Here is a 24,116-nt window from a genome sequence, read left to right as displayed (position 1 = left end):
ATGGGGTGCCCCAACTTTGCCCTGGATGAATGCATCTTATTAGAATTCTTCATGCGAGCTTTGAAGTCCCCCAAAGCTGTAGTGAACCTGAGTGGTATCCTAAAAAAGGAGATTCCACCTCTCCAGGATTTAGGCTTGCAGATCCAGTGCCATGTCTAGTTTGTAGTGATCCACCTCCAGCACTGGCTCTGTTTCCTTCCTTGCCAGAGAGGTGATGGTCCACGTCCCTAGAACCAGTATGCGGTGCCAGTGTTTAGCATGCCTCTGTCCTCATCTTGGTGGGTGGTGGGCCGACAGGGTGGACTAAAGTAAAAGTACATCAAATATCTACTAGAATACAGTACTAAAGTAAAGGTACTTAGTTACTTCCCCCTATTGCATGCCTGTTGCACTATCCTGGTCTACTGGTAGCTCTGGTCCACTAATGTAAGGGTCTCTCACTTGTTTCCACACTAACAAGCCAAGAACTGCAATCTAACTAAAAGGAGTCAGCATATGTGTCATAAGTATTGTTTTACAACCCCATCTAGAATTATGTTTATATACAACCCAAGGAAACATGAATTATTTTTACTGGCAATTCATTTGAAGGTAGCTGGGGAGGATGGCGGGCGAGTCCTGGACTTGGGGGGCTAGGTTTAGGGTTGAGGCAATAAAAACACTTCACACTAAATTTAGGGAAAGGGGGTGCTTTGGATTAAATGTAAATCTAGTCATTGATAACTTTTCCAATATTAAACCAAGACCACCATTGAACTGTTTAACTTTGAACTACACCACACTGTCTGTGATTAACCACTGATGCATCTCTGACCTCACTCCTCCAGAGTCATACCTGCTCTTGTCGACCAATCACAGATCAAGCTCTGTTAACGGCACCTGGGGGCCTGATGGCGTTACTTTCTTCATCATTCAGGGCCTCGCCAGCCTCGGCCAAGAAAAGACGCTCCTCTTCATCATCCTGCTTCTGGGCTACATCGTCATCATTGGAGGAAACAGCATGATTATCTTTGTGGTAAAAACAGCAAAGCCATCAATGTAGTTGTGATAATTTTGTCAGTCTGACAAAGATTGAATTATATATCATAATCGCTGCCGATGTTTTTTCTCATGCAGGCGTTAACTGATTCGAAGCTCAACTCTCCCATGTTCTTTTTCCTCTACAACCTCTCCTTCGTGGACCTCATCTACACCACCACCACCATCCCCAACTTGCTCTCTGGCCTCCTGGCAGGTGTGAAGACCATTTCCGTGCCAGGCTGCTTCCTGCAGATGCATTTTGTTATTCAGCTGGGCGTCACCAGCCGGGCCATCCTGACCGTCATGGCGTACGACCGCTACGTGGCCATCTGCAACCCTCTGCGCTACACCGCCATCATGACCCGGCCCGCCCGGCTGCTCCTCATTGCAGGAGCCTGGAGCTTCGGCGCCTTCTGCACGCTGCCGGCCACCTCCATGTCCTTCCAGCGGTCTTACTGCGGCCCCAATGTGGTGAAGCACGGCTGGTGCGACCCGTCGTCCGTCAGGCGGCTGGTGTGTGGCAGCGTGGCGGTGGATAACATCGTATCGCTTTCCTGCGCCGTGGTGGCGCTCCTGACCACAGGAGTTCTCATCCTCACCTCCTACATCCTGATTGGTGTGTCTGTATCAAAGATGGCCGTCGCTCAGCGACTGAAGGCCTTCGGGACGTGTGCCGCCCACCTCACCGTGGTGTCCATCTCTTACAGCTCGGCCTCGTGCGTATACATCTCCTACCGGGTGGGGAACTTTCCACCTGAGGTACGAGATGAAGCATCCCGCTTATCCTGTTTGTTTAGCTTTGCCTTTGTCTCATATGTGTCCAAACAAACATGACGTTTAAGATCATGGGTTTAGCGCCAGAATTTTAAACAAGACTGGCAAAAGGTTCACTTCTCCCATTGGGAGCTCAACACAAGTTAAACGGACTGTGTGTTTTTAATCAGGAGATAAGTGTCACATATAAAACCACAAATAACAAACTTCAAAAGAAACCACAAGCAACACAACAACACAACAACTGCACAATTGCATCCACCAATGAATTAGCATTGCCGTTTAATACCAAACAAGTGCATCCCGTGTTGGAATTGTCCTTTAAACCTCCCACCCCCCCACCCCCCGCGCCCATTATCGGACAAAAAAAAAGGTTTTCCTTTGACGTTTCCTTCATGTTTTCCACAACCACATCGTTGTTTAACTTCATTTAAAGTTCTACAATACTGCAACCCTTTCGAGAAGACATCGGCTCTGTACAAAATAATAAAAGTAACCATTAAATTGATGTACTTACACAGTACTTACGTAGTTTTCTCAGAAAACTTTCAACTTTTCCATTTCTGAACCGATTTACACTTTTTTTGTTTATATAAAACCTTCAAATCACCCCAACACTTTGTTTTTCTGTGGTTTTCATTGCAGATTCTTTAGGGCCTGTTCTTTGCAAAAAGGTGTGTTATTAGTATGTGGGACCTTGGTAAGGGTCTGAAAGCACACATTCTGAACATGTCGGAACCACTCGAAAAGCATTTTCGGCCAATCTTGCTCAGATCATGCTGGTCATTCATAGTTATGATCAAAATATGTTATAAAATAGATTTTCAGTGAAATTCTAAAAAAATTACATGAAATAATAAAGTATTATAACTAATTCACTAGTGCATACGACTTGAACACAGTGAACCTCGAAAAAAAGACCCTACATAGGGTGAGTGGAGCTTAAGAGGTTAATGCAAATATAAAATATTACCAGTCAATTAATAGTAACATTGTCGCTTGAATAATTTTCTTGTTGCAGCAAAATAAAAACGGCATTTGTTTTTATAACAGAAACCTTACTAACGTGAGTTTTATATTATGTCTAAAATTGATATTTTTCTCCTCAAAATAAAAAACGGTATTTCTTATTTACAGGAACAATCAGCTGTCACTGCACATCACTTTAATTAACATGTAAAGCACTTTGTAGGATGAGGCGGAACTACAACGTTTGTATCCTGACATTACAACACAGATTAATGATATGAATGCTAATAAAATAGGAACGAATATAGACCCTTTTTGGATATTGAATTAAATATTCTACAAATAGAATCACATTCTAAAACTCAAATGGTTTGTTTTCACTGTTCACCTGTGTGAGATGGAAGTCATTCATCTTCTAAAAAAGTTCCTAAACATCTTTAAAACAAAAGGAAACTTTAGTTTGGAGTCATGGAAGCTATGAGCCATTTGTGTTATTGTTTGCCTTTTAAACAACGGGCCCAAAGATATAAAATGCTGATTATTTAGACTTCTAATCTGTATTTTCCACATAACCAGAGCGGCCGAAGGGAAACGTCACGTCTGTGTTATCTGTACTACAGGATGGATTGCCAGACATCCTGGTTCTCCATTCATGTTCAAAATAACGAAGTGATCCTTTGACTATCATTTAATGTAACGACATCATCAGTTTATGTTGTCGACCGCCGGCCTCAGGACCCGAGCTCGGTTCAATAAACCTCATCCATGGTTTCACAGGTCCGCATCATCGTGTCGGTGCTGTACGCCGCTCTGACTCCGTTCCTCAACCCGATGATCTACAGTCTGAAGAACAAGGAGCTGCGGGAGTCCATCGGCAGGACGCTGAGCCGCCTCAGACCCGCCGCCGTGTTACCGGCTAAAGGCGCCTGAGAGGCTGGATGAGCTTCCAGAACAAAAGACTCTCACGTTGTTTAATTATTACCTGACTTAATGAGCTCATTTAACGTAGGTAACACCCTTTTAATGAACGTTAAAGAACAGTCTCTTATTATATTAATAAAAAACATATATTGTCGTATAAAACGTTTCTTTTTTTTCTGATGGAATACATCTCAGGATTCATTTGTGGTGCAGTCACAGCCAACTTTTAACCAATGACTCAGAAGAGGAATAAAATTAAGGATCTTTACTAAGAACACGTTTCAGTTAGATGTTCTTAACTTGAGTTTTTACATGTAATACATGTTTTACTTTTTTACTACTCCACATTTCTTCCACGGATATATCAACATATTTCCGAATTTAATTTAAATTGTAATATTTAGCATCTGATAAACAATGGTATAATACAATGCATTGTTCTACTTTTTTTTGGGTTGTGTCCATTTTTCGATATCACCAGAGTTATATTAGTAGTACAAATAATAATGATTATAATAATAATTGGTGGATTTGAGTGTCCCATACGTTTATATTCAAGAGTAAAGGGAAAGATTTGAGTTGAAATAAATACATCTTTTCTTAATCATTCAAACAAACACAATAACAGTATTAGAAACATCAACATATGAAGTCACAACATTTGGTCAAATCTACCTTGTCCCTTATTTTGAAAGAATAATATTGTAAAATACATTTAAACTGAGCTTTCATTAAAGTGTCCAGCAGGATATTTAATACTTAAAACAGATGTATTTAAATAGAAAGACTAATTTACTAAAAGAAAACAAGCTAAATCAATTAAAATGTACAGAAATATGATCATGTGTCAATAAATACAATTCACAAACAATCTCAGTTTCACGATTGTCAATCTAATGAAACCAAAGGCAGTCAACAAATTGTTCTTGTAAATAAAAAATGTGCATCGAACTCAACGTTTGTGCACGTTTAGTTATTTATGGAAACCTTTCACTCATCTTGTTGGCGTGGAACATCCTGAGGATCTTCTGCCGCAGCTCTTTGCACTGCAGCCCGTAGATGACGGGGTTCAGGACCGGGGTAACCACGTGGAACAGCATGGACGCCACCTTCCCGCTGTCCACCCACTCGGGCTGGCGGTGGATGATCATGGACGTGAAGGACGCCATCAGCATGACGAGGTACGCGACCAGGTGGGAGGCGCAGGTCTGCGCCGCGCGGCCGTTCAGGGCCTTGCTCCGGCTGCTCAGGCACACCATGGCGATCCTCAGGTAGGTGAGCGCCACGCTGCCGAGGGAGGAGCCCAGGATGACCACGGCGCTGCCGAGCCCGTAGATGTTGTTGAGGAGGAGGTTCGGCAGGACAGCTTGAACAAGGAGCCGTTGTCGCAGAACGGGTTGACGATGACCCCCCCTGCAGCGTGACAGGCGGACGTTGAGGCCGATGAGGATGGCCACGGAGATGAAGGCCGCCACCCACGCCCACGCCGACAGCACCACCACCATCCTGCCGGTCCTGATGGCGGCGTATCGCAGGGGGCTGCAGATGGCCACGTAGCGGTCGAAGGCCATGACCGTGAGCACCGCGTGGGCGATGGCGGCGTGGAAGTGAGCGCAGAAGGCCTGAACGACGCAGTCGATGTAGTGGACGTACCGGTCCGAGATCGGAGTGAACACATCACTCAACAAGCGAGGGATGATAGTCGTGGCCCCGAACGCATCGTTGATGCTCATGCTGCAGAAGAGCAGGTACATGGGCTGGTGGAGGCTCCTCTCCGTGGAGATCAGCACCACCAGGCCGATGTTGGACACCATGATGAAGTCGTAGAGCAGGAGGAGGAGGACGAAGGCGGGGACGGAGGACTGGGGGCTGACCTTCAACCCCTCAATGGATATGATATCCATATCGGTAGTTATGTTCTCCATCTGGCAGAGGGAGGGTCAACGCTCGTTATCAGACCTGATGAGATATTAATGATGACAGGATGGTTCAAACGGTTTGACTGGAAAGAGAAAATAGAGCGTGAGTAACTACATCTTAAAGGCGGAAAATAAACAAAATATTTATATTGTATTATTATACATTATATAAAATATCTCTATCACAAAAAATATTCATGAACAACAATGAAAAAATAATAAGCCAATCTGCCAACACAAGAAAACACAACTGCCAATAGAAGTTCCTTCACATAATGCAGAATAATGAGAAAACCCCAAAACAGAAGTCTGTCAGGTGAAATGATAAATGTGTCGCTGCTTTAAAAGATGTCATTCTTTAGGAATGATGTAAGCTCATTCCTGCAGCTCCATGAAAAAAGAAGAAAAAAAACGTCAATCAACAATGATTTTCACTCAACGGAAATAAAGAAACAACTTAAATGTGATGCCAGCCGGCCGGCAGAGCAAAGACCGTCACATATTATGTTTTCCTGAAAAAATAAATACAAATAAACATCAATATTCAGTTGGAATCACAAGCATTAATGTCTTTTAATTAATTAATTAATGTCCCTCTTGAAACTTATATGTTTATTATTATTCTGCAGTTCAACTGCCTTTTGGGGGGCTTTATCATATTCTGAAACTTATTACATTTGACATGCATATCAGGACTGGTGAAAAATTCGATATTTAGGGGTCTCAAATTTGGGTATAAAGAATGGCTCTATAGCGCCCCCTAGAGTGTTTTTTGGCCACACCCAATGATCGATTGACTTGAAATTTGACACACGTTCGGTCCCGTCTGCTCTACAAAAAAGTCTATATGAGTCTTAAACTCTGCCTATTTAGATTTTCCGCCATTTTGAATTTTGTGAAAAACCCATTATTGCGAACTTCTCCTACATGCTCTGTCTGATTGATACTAAATTCACTGTCGGTCATTATTGGATCATGTTCATCCAAAGTCATCAAAAGCTTGTTAATATCTCATTGTGTTTATAAGATATGGATCAATGAATCTCGAAGGGGCGTGGCTTAGTACATCAATACACATAGCTTTCAAAACACTTGGCTTATCATCACCAAATTTGTAGCATATGTTTTCATCACATCCTTTAGCTCACCCTATTATTTTTCATTCTATTCAAACACTAGGGGGCGTTGCAGTGAATCGCCCAATTTCTGCTTTTTTTAAAAAACATTTTTCATCGTTTTGAGGCGTTATAAATTAACAAACTCCGACAAAGATTTTGCGATCAACTTCAAATTTGTTCTGGACGTTCTAAAGACCTTGATGATGAAAAGTTATTTAAAATGGTGAGTTGTCCTTGAACTGTCTTGACGTGGCGTGGCGGCTATTACGTGCAGTTCGCTCCTGTGTGGAAAAATGCTGTTGCACTATTCTGTTGTATTCTTCGACCATGTAACCGGTTATGTTGCACACAGTAATAACTTCTAATACGATCACGGCGTCCAGCTGTTACGTGTCATTTAGATCGTTAAAATATATGTTTTGTTTCATTAGTATTACGTCATGTCGCCCTGACATAGAGAAAACGTAGCACCGCAGAGATGTCATTCCCCTGTGTGAATTCCTAACCCTGGCACAAGTGATATTTGGTCTTAAGGATCTTTTGGACAAAAGAGTCAAAACAGAACCAGCTAGTGAAGAGAATATATATTTTTATTACATATCAGAACATTTTACATCAGTAAAGTACGTCAATTCCACCAAGTATCACAGTAATTCATGACATAATTTTTACATTAAAGTCATTGTGATTTGTCATTTCCTCTCACTCGGTCAGAATCATTTTTTTCTCGTAAATATGACAATAACCTTTTCTCTGACAGCTTTAATCTGAAGTCCGTAGATAACAGCGTTCATGGAAGGAGGAACCACATGGAACAAGATGGACGCCAGCTTCCTGTAGTCCGTTAAGTTCTGAAACCGATGGAGGGTGATGATGATGTTCCCCGACAGGAGCAGTATGACGTACACGGCCAGATGGGAGGCGCAGGTCTGCAGCGCTTTGCTGTTCAGAGACTTGTTCTTGCTGCTCAGACACACGATGGCGATCTTCAGGTAGGTGAGCATCACGCTGCACAGCGACGCGGACATCAAGGCCATGGCGCCGCCGAGGCCGTAGATGTGGTTAATGAGGACGTTTTCACAGGACAGCTTGAACAAGGAGGCGTTGTCGCAAAACGGGTTGAAAACAACCCTCCTGCAGCGCGACAGGCGGACGCTGAGGGCCACGAGGATCAGAATCAAAACGAAAGCAAACGTCCAGGCCGACACCGACAGCGCCATCACCATCCTGCTGGTCATGATAGCGGCGTATCTCAGGGGGTTGCAGATGGCCACGTAGCGGTCGAAGGCCATGATTATGAGCACCGTGTGGGAGACGCTGGCATAAAAGTGAGCGCAGAAGGCCTGAACGACACAGTCATAATAGTGAATGTAGCGCTGAGTCATAGGAGTGAACACATCACTCAACAAGCGAGGGATGATCGTCGTGGCTCCGAACGCATCGTTGATGCTCATGTTGCAGAAGAGCAGGTACATGGGCTGGTGGAGGCTCCTCTCCGTGGAGATCAGCACCACCAGGCCGATGTTGGACACCATGATGAAGACGTAGATGAGGAGGAGGAGGACGAAGGCGGGAACGGAGGACTGGGGGCTGACCTTCAACCCCTCCAGCTGTAGAACGTCCATGTCCACAGATTCGTTGTCCATGCTGCAGATGGAGGAGGAAAAAAAGTAACCACTTCTGTCTGGACCTCGCAAACAGAACTTTTCCCATAGAACGTAGATCCATCCTTCCGTTATCTTTAACCACAACCGCAATTTAGAGTCATCAGTTAACCTGAGCTGCATGTCTTTGGACTGTTGGACACGGGGAGAACAAGCAAACTTCAGACAGAAGGCTTGTCCAGCCTGGGAATCCAACAAGATCATTGGTGTGTACATTTTAAAATCACAAATTACAAATTTACCTCAGAGGGCTTTACAATATGTACACATACAACCTCCTCTGACCTTTGACCCTCACACCGTTTCAGAAAAAAAAACTACCCCAAAAAAAACCTTTAAGGGGAGAGAAGACACCTTTGGAGAGCAACAGAGCAGGATCATCTATCAGGATGAGACATACAATATATGTTGTGACCACAATGAACAACATAACAGAGTTACAACACATTCAATGCATATGACAGAAACAATTCATATAATGAGTAGGAGGCATGATGAAGTTGCAACTCCCAAAAACAACAATAATAATGACAATAAGTCATAAGTCAAAGCAGTAATGATATTGGCAATACTAATAGCAATGCAACTAATAATGTACAAACAAATAACAGCAACAGTGGATATAGTATGATAACATAATAATAATGATGATAATATATATAATTTAAGATGTTTTGCATAAACCACAATGACATTCACATGAACAGTTTGTCACGATTTTCAAATGATGGATTTCAGACAGTTTTCATTCAGATAATCATCACAGGTTCAATGCCAGTTTCGTGGGGAGGTTTCACAAACTCTACAGAACATCATTTGAGGGTTTCATTTAAAAGGAGCCGTTCATGAAGAAATGACTTTCTTAATACTGTAAAAGAAATACAGTGTTCAGGACTAACCATAATGCATATGAACAAATATTAGCTTTGAAATGCAATCTGAAAGAAAACTCACAACAATTTCTAACCTTTAGAAATGAAAGCAGCTTCAAAGATACACATCTGTAAGTCAAACATCAATACTTCACCTGATCTCAGGTTGCGGACACTGTGAAAGTTGAATATATTTAACATGTCCAGGCATGAAGAGAGAGTCCTAACATGTTTTCACTTTGCTATAACCTCGCATCTGTCAGAAAACACCGAAAACATAAATATTTAAATTGAACTATTCTTTGCTTTTTCAGCCAAACAGAACATGTTTGTCAAGAACAAATGCATATTTAATAAATTCAATTAAATTAAAAATTAATTTAACATACTTCATTTGAATAAGTCTTTAAAACATTTGATTGCTATTGGTTTGCTGTTTCCATTCCATTTCATCAGTTAAACAGTGTAAGAGTCTATGAGTGAGAGTCAGCGTTACCTCAGTCAGCGTTACCTCAGTCAGACCTGAGGTGGACTAGAAGACACCTTTTATCAGACGCCTCTCCGCAACTCCACCCCGAGGGCCTTGAATGGTGTTGTTAAGTTTCATTCAACTTCATTCACAGGCGAACTGTCTTCAATTATTCTGCACATGATGTACTTAAACAACACCAATAGTACCTTTGATTTTGTCACCACTTTCTAAATGATTACCACTGTTTCTGCCTAGTTGGTTCCAACATATTTCAGTTTACAGTGCACACTGGGCCCACTTTAGCTGAATTAGAGCTGGGCTATCAGGCAACAATAATTATATATTTTAAAGCTTCACAATAAGCCGTATTTTCCTTTGCACATATGTGAAACAAAAGGTCTATATTTTTAAGGCTGAAATGTGCAAAGCTGTCGAGCATGAGCAACAAAACAAACGCTTCATCAGACTCTCCAACCTGTGCCAGTCAACTCCCACCTGCTCACCTGGACCTGAACCTGACCTTGCACCTGCACCTAGCAATAGCCTGCGGCTGAGCTTTGGTCTAGACCAGAACCAGAACCTTCAACAGGGAACGGCAGAAATACAGGAGCAGCTCAGGGTCGGGCGCATTGCCCAGGGATTCAAGGTGAACTGATGAAAAGGGGATTGAACTGCCGGTTTTCCAACCCAACGAGAGTACGACCCACTCCATCACCCAACCACAGTAGCCAATGACACAGCGGATGCATGGGCCAAAAGATTTGTTGTTTCTTTCAGTTTTCTGCTGTTCCCCCTCTTCATCCACCTTCACCCCCATCTCTTCATCCCTTCACCATTCTACCCCCATCTCTTCATCCCTTCACCCCTCAACCCCATCTCTACATCCCTTCACCATTCTACCCCATCTCTTCATCCCTTCACCCCTCAACCCCATCTCTACATCTCTTCATCCCTTCACCCCTCAACCCCATCTCTACATCTCTTCACCATTCTACCCCATCTCTACATCCCTTCACCCCTCAACCCCATCTCTACATCCCTTCACCATTCTACCCCATCTCTTGATCACTTCACCCCTCGACTCCTATCTCTTCATCCGTTTATCCCTTGACTCCATATTTTTATCCCTTCATCCCTTGACCCCATCTCTTCATCCAATCACCCCTCAACCCCCATTTATTCATCCCTTCACCATTCTACCCCCATCTCTTCACCATTCTACCCCATCTCTTCATCCCTTCACCATTCTACCTGCATCTCTCCATCCCTTCACCCCCCAACCCCCATTTCTACATCCCTTCACCATTATACCCCCATCTCTATATCCCTTCACCATTCTACCCCATCTCTTCATCCCTTAACCCCTCAACCCTCATCTCTATATCCCTTCACCATTCTACCCCATCTCTTCATCCCTTAACCCCTCAACCCCCATCTCTACAACCCTTCACCATTCTACCCCCGTCTCTTCATCCCTTCACCATTCTACCCCATCGCTTCATCCCTTCACCCCTCAACCCCATCTCTACATCCCTTCACCATTCTACCCCATCTCTTCATCCCTTCACCCCTCAACCCCATCTCTACATCTCTTCATCCCTTCACCCCTCAACCCCATCTCTACATCCCTTCACCATTCTACCCCATCTCTTCATCCCTTCACCCCTCAACCCCATCTCTACATCTCTTCACCATTCTACCCCATCTCTACATCCCTTCACCCCTCAACCCCATCTCTACATCCCTTCACCATTCTACCCCATCTCTTCATCCCTTCACCCCTCAACCCCATCTCTACATCCCTTCACCATTCTACCCCATCTCTTCATCCCTTCACCCCTCAACCCCATCTCTACATCCCTTCACCATTCTACCCCATCTCTTCATCCCTTCACCCCTCAACCCCATCTCTACATCCCTTCACCATTCTACCCCATCTCTTCACCATTCTACCCCCATCTCTTCATCCCTTCACCCCTTGACCCCATCTCTTCCTCCCTTCACCCCTTGATTCCTGTCTCTACATCCCTTCATCCCTCGATCCGCATCTCTTTATCCCTTCAACCCTTGATTCCTGTCTCTACATCCCTTCATCCCTCGATCCGCATCTCTTTATCCCTTCAACCCTTGATTCCTGTCTCTACATCCCTTCATCCCTCGATCCGCATCTCTTTATCCCTTCAACCCTTGACCGCCCTCTCGTCTTCCCTCACCCCTTTACTCCAATCTATACATCCTTTCACCCCTCAACCTGCATCTCTTCATCCCTTCCCCATCGGTGCAGTTGATTCCATCAACAGACTCTTTCTGGTCCAGAATGCATCCGCCAGACTTCTAACCCATGCTTAAAAAAACTCCACTGGCTTTTTTGACTCCCCACCGGATCAACTACAAAGACCTGCAAAGTCCTTCACCGACTGGCCCTCTCAGAGCCTTCTCAAGGGCAGCTCCCAGCCGCAGGATCTCCTTACCCCAAGAGATTGGAGATTCTGAGTCTCGTCCATTTTCTCCAATCCCACCTCAAGACCCATCTCTTCTCCACTGCTTTCTCTTAGCCCCTCCCCTCATTTGAAGTACTGGAAAATCTCATATATTATTATTATTAAAATCTGCTGAGAAACAGGTCGAACTCGAAATGATTATGCCAATGTACTTTTCATTCATCGTAACTTCAGTAGATTGTTACTGAATGGATGTTTGGTGAAGTGAAATACATTTTAAAAGCAAGAAGAAGGGAATTTCTGATTGACAGAGGCAACAATTTAATTAGCAGTTATTTACATAAAATTCACTATTGAGTCGTTTCACCTCCAGTATTCCTGCTAAACATGATGACAATCTTTTGTCTGACGGATTTGATTTGAAGTCCGTAGATAACAGCGTTCAAGGCGGGAGGAACCACATGCAACAAGATGGACGCTATCTTCCTGTGGTCCGACAACTGAGGGAACCGATGGAGGATGATGATGATGGAGCCGGACACAAACATGATGACGTGCGCGGCCAGGTGGGAGGCGCAGGTCTGCAGCGCTTTGCTGTTCAGGGACTTGTTCCTGCTGCTCAGACACACCACGGCGATCTTCAGGTAGGTGAGCGTCACGCTGCCGAGGGAGGAGCCCAGCAGCACCACCGTGAAGCCCAGGCCGTAGATGTTGTTGACGAGGACGCTTTCACAGGACAGCTTGAACAAGGAGGCGTTGTCGCAGAACGGGTTGAGAACAGTCCGCTTGCAATGCGACAGGCGGACGCTGAGGGCCACGAGGATCAGAACCAAAATGAAAGCCACCGTCCAGGCCGACACCGACAGCACCACCACCGTCCTGCTGGTCATGATGGCAGCGTATCTCAGGGGGCTGCAGATGGCCACGTAGCGGTCAAAGGCCATGGCCATGAGCACCGTGTGGGCGGCGGTCGCGTTAAAGTGAGCGCAGAAGGCCTGAACGACACAGCCGTTGTAGTGGATGTACCGATCTGAGATCGGAGTGAACACATCACTCAACAAGCGAGGGATGATAGTCGTGGCCCCGAACGCATCGTTGATGCTCATGTTGCAGAAGAGCAGGTACATGGGCTGGTGGAGGCTCCTCTCCGTGGAGATCAGCACCACCAGGCTGATGTTGGACACCATGATGAAGACGTAGATGAGGAGGAGGACGACGAAGGCGGGAACGGAGGACTGGGGGCTGACCTTCAACCCCTCCAGGATTAGAATGTCTGTGCTTAAAGTTTGGTTCTCCATCGTGCAGATGGTTAACGGAAGCCTAGTGAGGGTGGGATAGAGACAGCATATATAACTTTACTGCATTATCAAGTGGAGATATTGGTGTTTTGAATATAATAACAAACCATGTTTGTGATCTACACCAGTGGTTCTCAAATGGGGGTACGTGAGGGGGTACGTGAGATTTAAAAAATATATATACAAAATTTGAATCCATTCAAAAATAGTTATTTCATAAATATTGTGTAAGTTCATGACGGAATTGTATATATTCTATATTAAATCAGACACTGATGGCCCAGCGCTGCGTATTACATCTTTTTTTCAACCAAAAAATGATTTTGTAAAAGTTACTTGGCTGATAAAAATCTTTCACAGGGGGGACATCACTGACAAAAGCTTGAGAGGCACTGATCTACACAATCAGAAAAGTAATGTCTTCTCAAACGGGTCATTTTATGTGTCTGTAGTTTGGATAAATAATACTTGTCAATAACATGCATATTTGCCTTTGACATCCAAAACTTGGTGATATAATTATTCACACTAGAAGAAAACAACCTTTCAAAGAAACGTCCAATAATTACAAATAATAAATGAATTACATGAATCAGATTTAGGGGCCTTTGTGTGCACACAATCAATAACACAATTAAACAATGTTCAAAAATACAACATATTCTGCTAATTAAGTAAAACAGTCTGAACAGAATAATGTCATACATTTCAAGATGAAGTCACTTTTTAAGCTCTTAGAATTTCTATCCAATCAAAACAAAATGGTTATTTGCCAATAAACTATCTGGTCGCACAAACGCTAAATTCAAGCTGGTATTCTACTTTGAAATTATATTTTGTATTTCTACATTAAATTACTGCCTATTGTTTTAAACATTCTATGCACAACTCTGCATATAATAAAGCATGAAAACACACTTTCATTTAATTAATGCCAACAACAACATAATACATCAATTAAAAATATCCTCCGGCTTCTACCAGCGGCTTTTATCTGAGCCATAAAGAAAAGCCACTCCGACATTTAATTAAATCATTTACAAAACAATTTCTAATCATACTGCATTTTCAAAACCTCATTTGCTCTAATATTTAAAAACAAAAATACTTTAAATTAACAAAAAGACAATAATAAATCCCCGATCCGCTAAAAACATTCACAATCAGACAGTCATCAAACAGTCGACAACAAGGACATCTGTGTCATGACGATGACACATCAAACATCCCATAATGCACCGAGACATGAAACAATAATAATGGCAATAGTTAAACAATAAAGCATTAATGCATTAGAAATAGTAAAGTGAATATGATGCTTGGTTTGAGAGTAAAAATCTGCAAACGTTCAGGGTTCAATAAACAATTCACTGCCTCATTTAAATCTTCTTTTTAGAGCACTTTTAAAATCAACAATTGAAGAAGAGAAGATGTTTGAGAGAAGAGTCATCAAGGTAACAGTGTCTCATGCTCACCTGTCGACGACGACCCCCTCCACTCCGACCCGACTCCTTTATAAGCTGGACCGCTGGACTGTTTGTCACGGTTCAGCGCCACACTTTTCTTTAAATTATTTTCATCCTGTCTTCCTGTCTGTGTACTAACTGTCCTGTCATTTCAGATCCTGCTGCACGCCCCCTTCATCAGTCACTCCCTCCTCGTCAGCCCTCATTCCTTGCACCTGGCCCATCCCTGTCTCACCTGTAGCACATCCCCTCATTAGTCTTCACTACTTAGGTCCCCTCACTTGCACTTGTCCCCTGCCAGATTGTCTTGTGTTTTTGAACCTAGCTCTCCCTGTGTGTTACCTGTTCAGTAAAATACTTATATTCTTTATCTCTGTCTTCCGGAGTCGTGCTTTTGGGTCCTTGCGTAATCGGACCGTTACATTACATTATGGACCCAGCACAACCTTCTGCAGCAAGCCGGTTCGAGAGGATCGAGAATGCCCTCCAGCAGCACGAGGCGCAGATGGTCCGCTTCGCTGCGGAGACACGGCAGTCTGCAGCAGTCCAGGAGCAGGCTATGACGGCGATGACCGCCCAGATGCTACAACTGACGACGGTCCTGACCCAGCTGGTAGCCGCTGCGCCGTCTCCTGCCTCTCCACCTCCGCCCTCTCCACCTCCGGTCTCACCAGCGCCTATGCCAACACACGAGCCTTGTGTGGGTACCCCGGAGCGCTACGCTGGAGAACCTGAGGGCTGCAACCCATACATCACAAACTGCTCCATCCTGTTCTCTCTGCAGCCCCACACCTTCGCCTCGGAGGAGGCTAAGGTAGCCTTCACCATCAACCACCTGACTGACAGAGCGCGACTCTGGGGTACCGCTGAATGGGAGAGACGCACGCCGGCCTGCTCTTCGTTCCGGTTGTTTTAGCAGAGCTTCTCAAGGTTTTCGGGGCAGTTTCCAAGGGCCCAGATCCAAGCGGGGGACTAGCGGAGCTGCGTCAGGGAGACCGGACTGTGGTGGATTATGCCTTGGAGTTTCAAACAAGAGCACGCCTTAGCGACTGGAACGAGGCAGCACAGTGCGAGGTGTTCTTGACTGGGCTAACGGAGTATGTTAAAGATGAACTGATCTCTTTTGATTTGCCTGCCAGATTGGATGGCTTAATAGAATTGACTTCCCGAGTGGACAGACTCGTCCAGGCAAGGCGACAGGAGCGACGCAAGGGGGAGACAGATCGCCGCGCTTTCAACCAGCGTCGAGCCCCTCCGGCAGCCACCAGCTTCACCTTGGCCTCTCAACCAGTGGAGGTTGAGCCCATGGAGGTAGGGCGCACCAGTCTCACCCGCGAGGAGCGGGAGTGCCGTCGCCGGTTAGGTCTTTGCCTGTACTGTGGCCAGGCTGGTCACTTTGTATCCCGGTGCCCAGTAAAAGACATGGCTCGCCCGTAACAGGGGAGGTACTGGTGAGCCGAACCACAAGACTCTCTCCCAACCAAAGACCCCTTTTCCACGCTCAGCTGCTACTCGTGAACGGATCACAGACCCTAGCTACGTTCATTGACTCTGGTGCTGATGACAGCTTCATTGACAAGGACCTAGTCCGTCAGCTGGGTATCGAGCGGGTACCTCTGCCATGCCCTGTTCCTGCTAACGCTCTGGACGGCCACCTACTGGGGACAGTGACTCACCAGACCGCACCAGTTCGTATGCTCCTGTCGGGTAACCACCTGGAGACCATTCGGTTTCTTATCCTGCGGTCACCCCAGCATCCACTAATCCTGGGACACCCCTGGCTCCGCCGCCATAACCCCCACATCGACTGGGCCACAGGGGACATCAGGGAGTGGAGTGCATCATGCCATCTGATCTGCCTGAAACAAGCTGCTGCAGTTCCGCAGTCAGCTTGCCCCAGCTCTGCGTCGGATCTGTCAGGAGTGCCTACGGAGTACCATGACTTTCGGGAGGTATTCAGTAAGGTCAAGGCTGCATCCCTGCCCCCACATCGTCCCTACGACTGCTGCATTAACCTGCAACCACGCCCCCCCCCCCCTCTACTCCTTATCGGCACCTCTGAGAGAGGCCATGGAGGCGTACATCAGTTCCTCCCTAGCTGCTGGGATCATCCGTCCCTCTTCTTCACCTGCAGGTGCAGGGTTCTTCTTCGTAGGGAAGAAGGACAAGTCACTTAGGCCATGCATTGACTACAGGGGCCTCAATGACATTACCATCAAGAACCGCTACCCACTCCCACTCATCTCTTCTGCCTTTGAGTTGCTGCGAGGGGCTACCATCTTCACCAAGTTAGACCTACGTAACGCCTATCATTTGGTCCGGATCCGAGAGGGGGACGATTGGAAGACGGCTTTCAACACCCCCACTGGACATTATGAGTACCTGGTACTGATGCCCTTCGGTCTGACTAATGCCCCAGCCGTCTTCCAGGCACTGGTGAACGATGTGGTGAGAGACATGCTGAACAAGCAGGTATTTGTCTACCTTGATGACATTCTCATTTTCTCGAGGTCCCGAGAGGAGCACATCCACCATGTTCAATCGGTCCTCCAACGCCTCCTGAGGAATTCCCTGTTTGTGAAGGCAGAAGTGCGAGTTTCACGCCTCTTCTGTCTCCTTTCTGGGCTACATCGTGGGACAGGGGATCGTGCAGATGGACCCTGCCAAGGTGTCAGCGGTGACGTCCTGGCGCATCCCTGACTCGCGTAAGCAGCTGCAACGATTCCTGGGGTTCGCCAATTTCTATCGGCGGTTTATCTGCAGCTATAGCACCGTGGCTGCCCCACTCACGGCACTTACCCCCCCTAGAGTGCAGTTTCGGTGGTCACCTTAGGCTGAGGAGGCCTTCCAGAACCTGAAGGCCCGGTTTACGTCGGCCCCCATCCTGCAAGTCCCCGACCCAGAGAGACGGTTTGTGGTGGAGGTGGACGCCTCCGATGTAGGGGTGGGGGCCATCCTGTCCCAGCGGTCTGCCAGTGACCAGAAGCTCCACCCATGCGCCTTCTTTTCCAGGCGGCTCTCACCGGCAGAGAGGAACTATGACGTGGGGAACCGAGAGCTGCTTGTCGTTAAGCTGGCCCTTGAGGAGTGGCGTCACTGGCTTGAGGGGACCAGTCTGCCATTTCTGTGTTGGACTGATGACAAGAACCTTGAGTACATTCAGTCCGCTAGGAGACTGAACTCTCGGCAAGCCAGATGGTCTCTGTTTTTTACCCGGTTTAACTTTTCCCTCTGTTACCGGCCCGGAACCCGTAACGTCAAGCCGGACGCCCTGTCACGTCAGTTTGTGGACAAGGGGGATTCCACCCCTTGCACTGACAAGATCCTGTCTGCCCCTTTTCTGGTTGCCTCTATCACCTGGGAGGTAGAGGAGAGAGTCAAGGCTGCCCTGGAGGCCCAGCCCGGGCCGAGCTCCTGTCCCCCTGACCGCCTGTTCGTTCCCCAGACCCTGAGGTCCTCCAGTGGGCCCATAGCTCAAAGCTCACGTGCCATCCTGGGAGCCAGCGTACTAAGGATGCCTTGCAGCAGAGGTTCTGGTGGGCTACTCTGGAGAAGGACACCCGGGAATTCGTCAACGCCTGCCCTGTCTGCAACCGGCACAAACCTTCCCACCAGGCTCCCGCTGGTTTCCTGCAACCTCTGTCTGTGCCGCATCGGCCCTGGTCTCACATCTCCCTGGACTTTGTGACCGGTCTCCCGCTGTCCAACAAGCATACCACCATCCTAACGGTGGTAGATCGGTTCAGCAAGATGGCCCACTTTGTCCCCCTGCCCAAGCTCCCCTCGGCCAAGGAGACTGCTGAGCTGGTTCTGCTGCATGTCTTCCGGCTTCACGGGCTTCCCACGGATGTAGTCTCCGGCCGGGGTCCTCAGTTCACATCAGTCTTCTGGAGGGAGTTCTGCACGCTAATCGGGGCCACAGCCAGCCTGTCATCGGGATTCCACCCACAGTCTAATGGCCAGACGGAGCGCAAGAACCAGGAGATGGAGACAGCTCTACGATGCTTGGTCTCCGAAACTCCAGCATCCTCGTCCCAGCAGCTCCTGTGGGTGGAGTATGCTCACAACACCTTGACCAGCTCTGCCACTGGAATGTCCCCGTTCCAGTGTGCCTACGGGTTTCAACCTCCATTGTTCTCGGCCCTGGAGAAGGAGGTTTCCTGCCCCTCGGCCCAGGCTTTCGTCCGCCACTGCCACCGTACCTGGGCCAAGGCCAGAGTTGCGCTCCTCAGCTCAGCCAACCGGTACTCCGCAGCGGCCAACCGGCGCCGCTCCAAGGGCCCCACCTACCAGGTTGGTCAGAAGGTGTGGCTGTCGACCAGGGACCTGCCCTTGCGAGTGGAGGCAAAGAAGTTGGCACCCAGGTTCATCGGACCATTCGAGGTCCTGAAGGTCATCAATCCTGCAGCGGTGAGGCTCAAGCTGCCTCGGGCCATGCGGGTCCATCCGTCATTCGACATCTCCAGAGTCAAGCAGGTTCGGGAGTGTCCACTGGTCCCTGCAGTACAGCCTCCACCGCCACCGCGGTTCATCGATGGCGGTCTTACCTACACGGTTCGTCGCCTACTTCGTTCCCGCCGTTGTGGGAGAGGGTTACAATACCTGGTAGACTGGGAGGGCTACGGCCCAGAGGAGAGATGCTGGGTCCCGGCCCGACACATTCTGGATGCCCCTCTCATAAGAGAGTTTCACTGCAGCCACCCTGACCAGCCCTCCAAGGGGCCTGTGCCCACGGGGGCTACCCAGCCGAACTCTGCTCCCTCTCTTCCGTCGGCAGAGTCAGACATCGAGGAGGAGCCGTCCTCCGACCAGGACAATTCACCCGCCGATGAGGAGAGGGCGGAGATGTCGGAGAAGTATTAGTCCTCCCTCAGATCCTCTTCGCCAGCGTGGCGATGGCTTTGGGACGTCAGGAGCCGTCCCTTAGAGGGGGGGAATTCTGTCACGGTTCAGCGCCACACTTTTCTTTAAGTTATTTTCATCCTGTCTTCCTGTCTGTGTACTAACTGTCCTGTCATTTCAGATCCTGCTGCACGCCCCCTTCATCAGTCACTCCCTCCTCGTCAGCCCTCATTCCTTGCACCTGGCCCATCCCTGTCTCACCTGTAGCACATCCCCTCATTAGTCTTCACTACTTAGGTCCCCTCACTTGCACTTGTCCCCTGCCAGATTGTCTTGTGTTTTTGAACCTAGCTCTCCCTGTGTGTTACCTGTTCAGTAAAATACTTATATTTTAGCTTTTGGGTCCTTGCGTAATCGGACCGTTACACCGTTGGATCGTTGTTACCTGGAGAACAACTTCTCCATCCGGCATGAACAACGTTCATGTTGTCTGAGCTTGTGTGACAGAACTCTGTATTGTTAATGTTCTGTAAACTCCTTAAAATGACAGACACATCCTGTAACCTACGAGTATGTGGGAGTCTAATAAATGAACCTTGATCCTTCTGACCAGTATAATGCCGTGTTCACACCAAAAGAGTTGAGAATTTTCGCAACGCCACAAATCCGATTTTTCGCAACCATTCGTGTCTGTGCATTGACACGTAATCTGGTTAGGTATGCTTCCTAACATGTCAATGCTTGTGTTTATTGTGATTATTATTATTGCAGATTGAAATGCTTTTGGTCTTTCTAAAGATGTGCAGTATTACACTGTGGGTTGATGGGAACTGTTGTTACAAATCTTTGTGTGGTAGACTCGAAGAAAAGGTTCTGGATTCAGTAAGTTATAATAAAACAGATTTATTAGAAAGTTGATGGTGTTGCAGTGAATACAAGGGTGCACAAATCACAGCGTTCACAGACATATACAGATTATTCAAATGTTCATACCAAAATCGTGACAGGTGACGAACGTGTGGACAGACGAGGAGGTGGAGTTGGTCATCGCCCATTGTTGATTCTGATATTATACATATATATTGTTCATTATATATACAGTATATATTTTATATGGTTCCTAATAACTGAGTGTGGTGTTTGTATTACCGGAGACTTAATGTCCTTGTTGCGACACAGTGTGACTCCTCTGGTTGTATAGAAGTCTATGATTCATGTGTTAAAGCTGCATTCTCTCTACTGACCACACGGGCGTGACTCCTCTGGTTGTATAGAAGTATATGCTTCATGTGTTACAGCTGCATTCTCTCTACTGACCACCAGGGGGCGACTCCTCTGGTTGTATAGAAGTCTATGCTTCATGTGTTAAAGCTGCATTCTCTCTCCTGACCACCAGGGGGAGACTCCTCTGGTTGTATAGAAGTATATGCTTCATGTGTTACAGCTGCATTCTCTCTCCTGACCACCAGGGGGCGACTCCTCTGGTTGTATAGAAGTATATATAAATGACTCTACTTCTCTTGATGTATTCCCTCAGTAAACATTGTAAACATGAGTTTATGTCTCAATCTCTAGTTTCAAGTCTTCTTCAATACAGCATGATGTTCATTTAGTAAACGATGGACCTGTTTGAGGATTTATTGTAATTAGCATGCTAATGTACGGTTAGCATCAGGAGCAGCAGCTGGATTCTGATGCAGTTCACTTGTTGACAGGTATAACAAGGACTTCTATCTACAGAGTAACTTGAGTCACGTGCTTCATGTACGTCATTATTTATTCAATCGGGGAAAAACTCGCCATATTTCAACATTGTGCATGATTGGAAAACATACAAACAGGTGGCGATGTAACAGTGGCATGCTTTAATAGAACATTGTTAATGTCATGAGAAACCTCTGTCCTCTTCCTCACTGTCCTCTTCCTCATTGTTCCTAACTCATTGTCTCATTTGATGACATTCATTTTTACAAAAGGTATTATTTATCAATTGGTACGTAATATTTTTAAAGAAATGGCCTCACCACAAATAAGCTCCACATATATATTGAATATATATACATATATATATATATGTATACATATATATATATATATTTATATTTATATATATATATATATATATATATATATATACATATATATAATATATATATATATATATATATATATATATGTATATATACATGTATGCATGTGTGTGTATATATATATATATATATATATATATATACATATATATGTATATATATACATGTATATATATTTATATATGTATATATTTTCAGATAAGATCAGTTTAGATTCTTGTTGTTGAGCTAAATTAACAAGTGAATAGTATAATCTAAGTGCTTTTTTCATTTATAGCGCTTTTCATGGAAAATAATATATATGTAAAATATATTTACATATATACAGTAAACATACATATATATATATATACACAGTCATGTAGACTAAGGTTCTATACATACATATATAGAGTATATAAGTATGTATATATGTGTATAACTTCCTATGCAATGATAACATTAAACATTAAAGCTTGTTTTATTACTAGAGAATGATGAACAGGAAGCTCACCACAGCGTTGTACTTGTACTTCAAGCCGGCTGAAACACTTTAAACATGTTTTTATATTCTTTCAGCTTCCTGTGTAACAACGTTTCATCACACCGTCATCAGGCTCCATTAAAACCTGTTGAAAAAGGCAGATATTGCTATAGAAACTGTATAATTCACTTCTTCATTTACTCATTACCAGTAACATATAGACTGATATTTACACATCTGAACACACAACTCACATTATAACACCAACATTATTCAAACAGCCCTAGTGGTTGCAGAGATGAACCTTTTTTAGTTTGGGTATCACATGTTCGAGCAGAGGCCTAAAGATCGGTGGGTTTCAAAAGGTTGAAGCTACTTTATTGCGGTGGAACAAACCCGTGATCCTCTGCCGGACCTCTTTGATCTGCAGCCCGTAGACAACGGCGTTCAGAGCCGGCAGCACGACGTGTCCCATGACGGACGCCACCTTCCTGTGGCCCGCCAGCGGAGGGAAGCGGTGCAGGATCACCACGAGGAACCCGGACACCAGCAGCAGGACGTAGGCCGCCAGGTGGGAGGCACAGGTCTGCAGCGCTTTGCCGTTCAGGGCCTTGCTCCGGCTGCTCAGGCACACCATGGCGATCCTCAGATAGGTGAGCGCCACGCTGCCGAGGGAGGAGCCCAGCAGCACCACCGTGAAGCTGAGGCCGTAGATGTTGTTGACCAGGACGCTTTCACAGGACAGCTTGAACAAGGAGGCGTTGTCGCAGAACAGGTTGAGAACCACCGACCTGCAGCGCGACAGGCGGACGCTGAGGCCCACAAGGATCAGAACCAAAACGAAGGCCGACGCCCACAGCGCCGCCGACAGCGCCGCCACCATCTTGCCGGTCATGACGGCGGCGTATCGCAGGGGGCTGCAGATGGCCACGTAGCGGTCGAAGGCCATGACCATGAGCACCGTGTGGGAGGCGCTGGCGTGCAGGTGGACGCAGAAAGCCTGGAGGACGCAGTCGCTGTAGCGAATGAGCCGCTCCGAGTCGGAGAGCAGGAGGTCCCTGAGGACGTGAGGCACGATGATCGTGGCCCCGAACACGTCGTTGATGCTCATGTTGCAGAAGAGCAGGTGCATGGGCTGCTGGAGGCTCCTCTCCGTGGAGATCAGCACCACCAGGCCGACGTTGGACACCAGGATGAAGACATAGACGAGGAGGAGGAGGACGAAGGCGGGAACAAAGGACCGGGAGGTGACCTCTAACCCTTCTAGGGTTAGAACCCCACCCCCAAAAGTACTGTTTTCCATTTCTCATCTGTCACGAGAAATAAAAGAGCTCTGTGTGGATAACTGGAGTTATAGTCACAGAGAAGCAACACAATCTCTAAAACAGCTTCATAAAGTTATCACAATAACAATGCCGTGCAGTGATTATGTTCCTGAACAGGTTTTACACAGAAAGCATCCGACATATAAAATCTCCTCATTCAATAAAAGCGTTTCCTAAATTAAATTTAAAGAATCACTGTTGGTCATTCTTGCAGATCATTAGAGCCTCGACTCAGATAAACAGATAAAACATGTATTTATATAACATTAACATTAACGTACAGCATAATGGTTCAGCCCCGTGCAGCTCACCTCCACCTGAGGGCCAGACGTCGCGCTGCAGACGCTTTTATTCGCTCCTTCAGCTGCAGCGCCTCTAGAAGGTCAGCTGTTGCTAGGCAGCGTTGTAATGAGCCTCCAGCGACGTCGTCTCTCCAGGAGATGAAGTCTACATGACAACATT

At 46.1% G+C, this 24,116-nt stretch overlaps 5 protein-coding genes across 5 annotated transcripts; 1 reads left to right on the top strand and 4 right to left on the bottom strand.

Annotated features, from left to right (window-relative positions):
* Positions 1-3,693, top strand: or6at1 (odorant receptor, family 6, subfamily AT, member 1; the record flags this gene model as incomplete). Its single annotated transcript, XM_079237184.1, has 4 exons — positions 1-94; positions 828-1,015; positions 1,117-1,779; positions 3,541-3,693. 4 exons carry the CDS (start codon positions 1-3, stop codon positions 3,691-3,693), a joined length of 1,098 nt encoding a protein of 365 aa, XP_079093310.1.
* A 968-nt stretch (positions 3,694-4,661) lies between these two features.
* Positions 4,662-5,609, bottom strand: LOC306753311 (olfactory receptor 52D1-like; the record flags this gene model as incomplete). The annotated part of the gene is given in 3 exon segments (XM_079237183.1): positions 4,662-5,041; positions 5,044-5,095; positions 5,097-5,609. Coding segments are annotated over 3 exon segments (945 nt in total).
* A 1,828-nt stretch (positions 5,610-7,437) lies between these two features.
* LOC306733276 (olfactory receptor 52E8-like) lies at positions 7,438-8,367 on the bottom strand (the record flags this gene model as incomplete). The annotated part of the gene is made up of 1 exon (XM_079214486.1): positions 7,438-8,367. The coding sequence occupies one exon, from the start codon at positions 8,365-8,367 to the stop codon at positions 7,438-7,440; it is 930 nt and encodes a 309-aa protein (XP_079070612.1).
* Positions 8,368-12,520: 4,153 nt separating this feature from the next.
* Positions 12,521-13,468, bottom strand: LOC306733020 (olfactory receptor 52H1-like; the record flags this gene model as incomplete). Its single annotated transcript, XM_079214205.1, has 1 exon — positions 12,521-13,468. One exon carries the CDS (start codon positions 13,466-13,468, stop codon positions 12,521-12,523), a length of 948 nt encoding a protein of 315 aa, XP_079070331.1.
* A 9,219-nt stretch (positions 13,469-22,687) lies between these two features.
* On the bottom strand, positions 22,688-23,632 carry LOC306753309 (olfactory receptor 52N5-like; the record flags this gene model as incomplete). Its single annotated transcript, XM_079237182.1, has 1 exon — positions 22,688-23,632. The coding sequence occupies one exon, from the start codon at positions 23,630-23,632 to the stop codon at positions 22,688-22,690; it is 945 nt and encodes a 314-aa protein (XP_079093308.1).
* Between the last annotated feature and the right edge of the window lie 484 nt (positions 23,633-24,116).

The sequence above is a fragment of the Taurulus bubalis genome, assembly GCF_910589615.1.
Source record: "Taurulus bubalis genome assembly, chromosome: 2".
Lineage (NCBI taxonomy): Eukaryota > Metazoa > Chordata > Actinopteri > Perciformes > Cottidae > Taurulus > Taurulus bubalis.
This window is presented reverse-complemented; position numbering and strand designations above follow the sequence as displayed.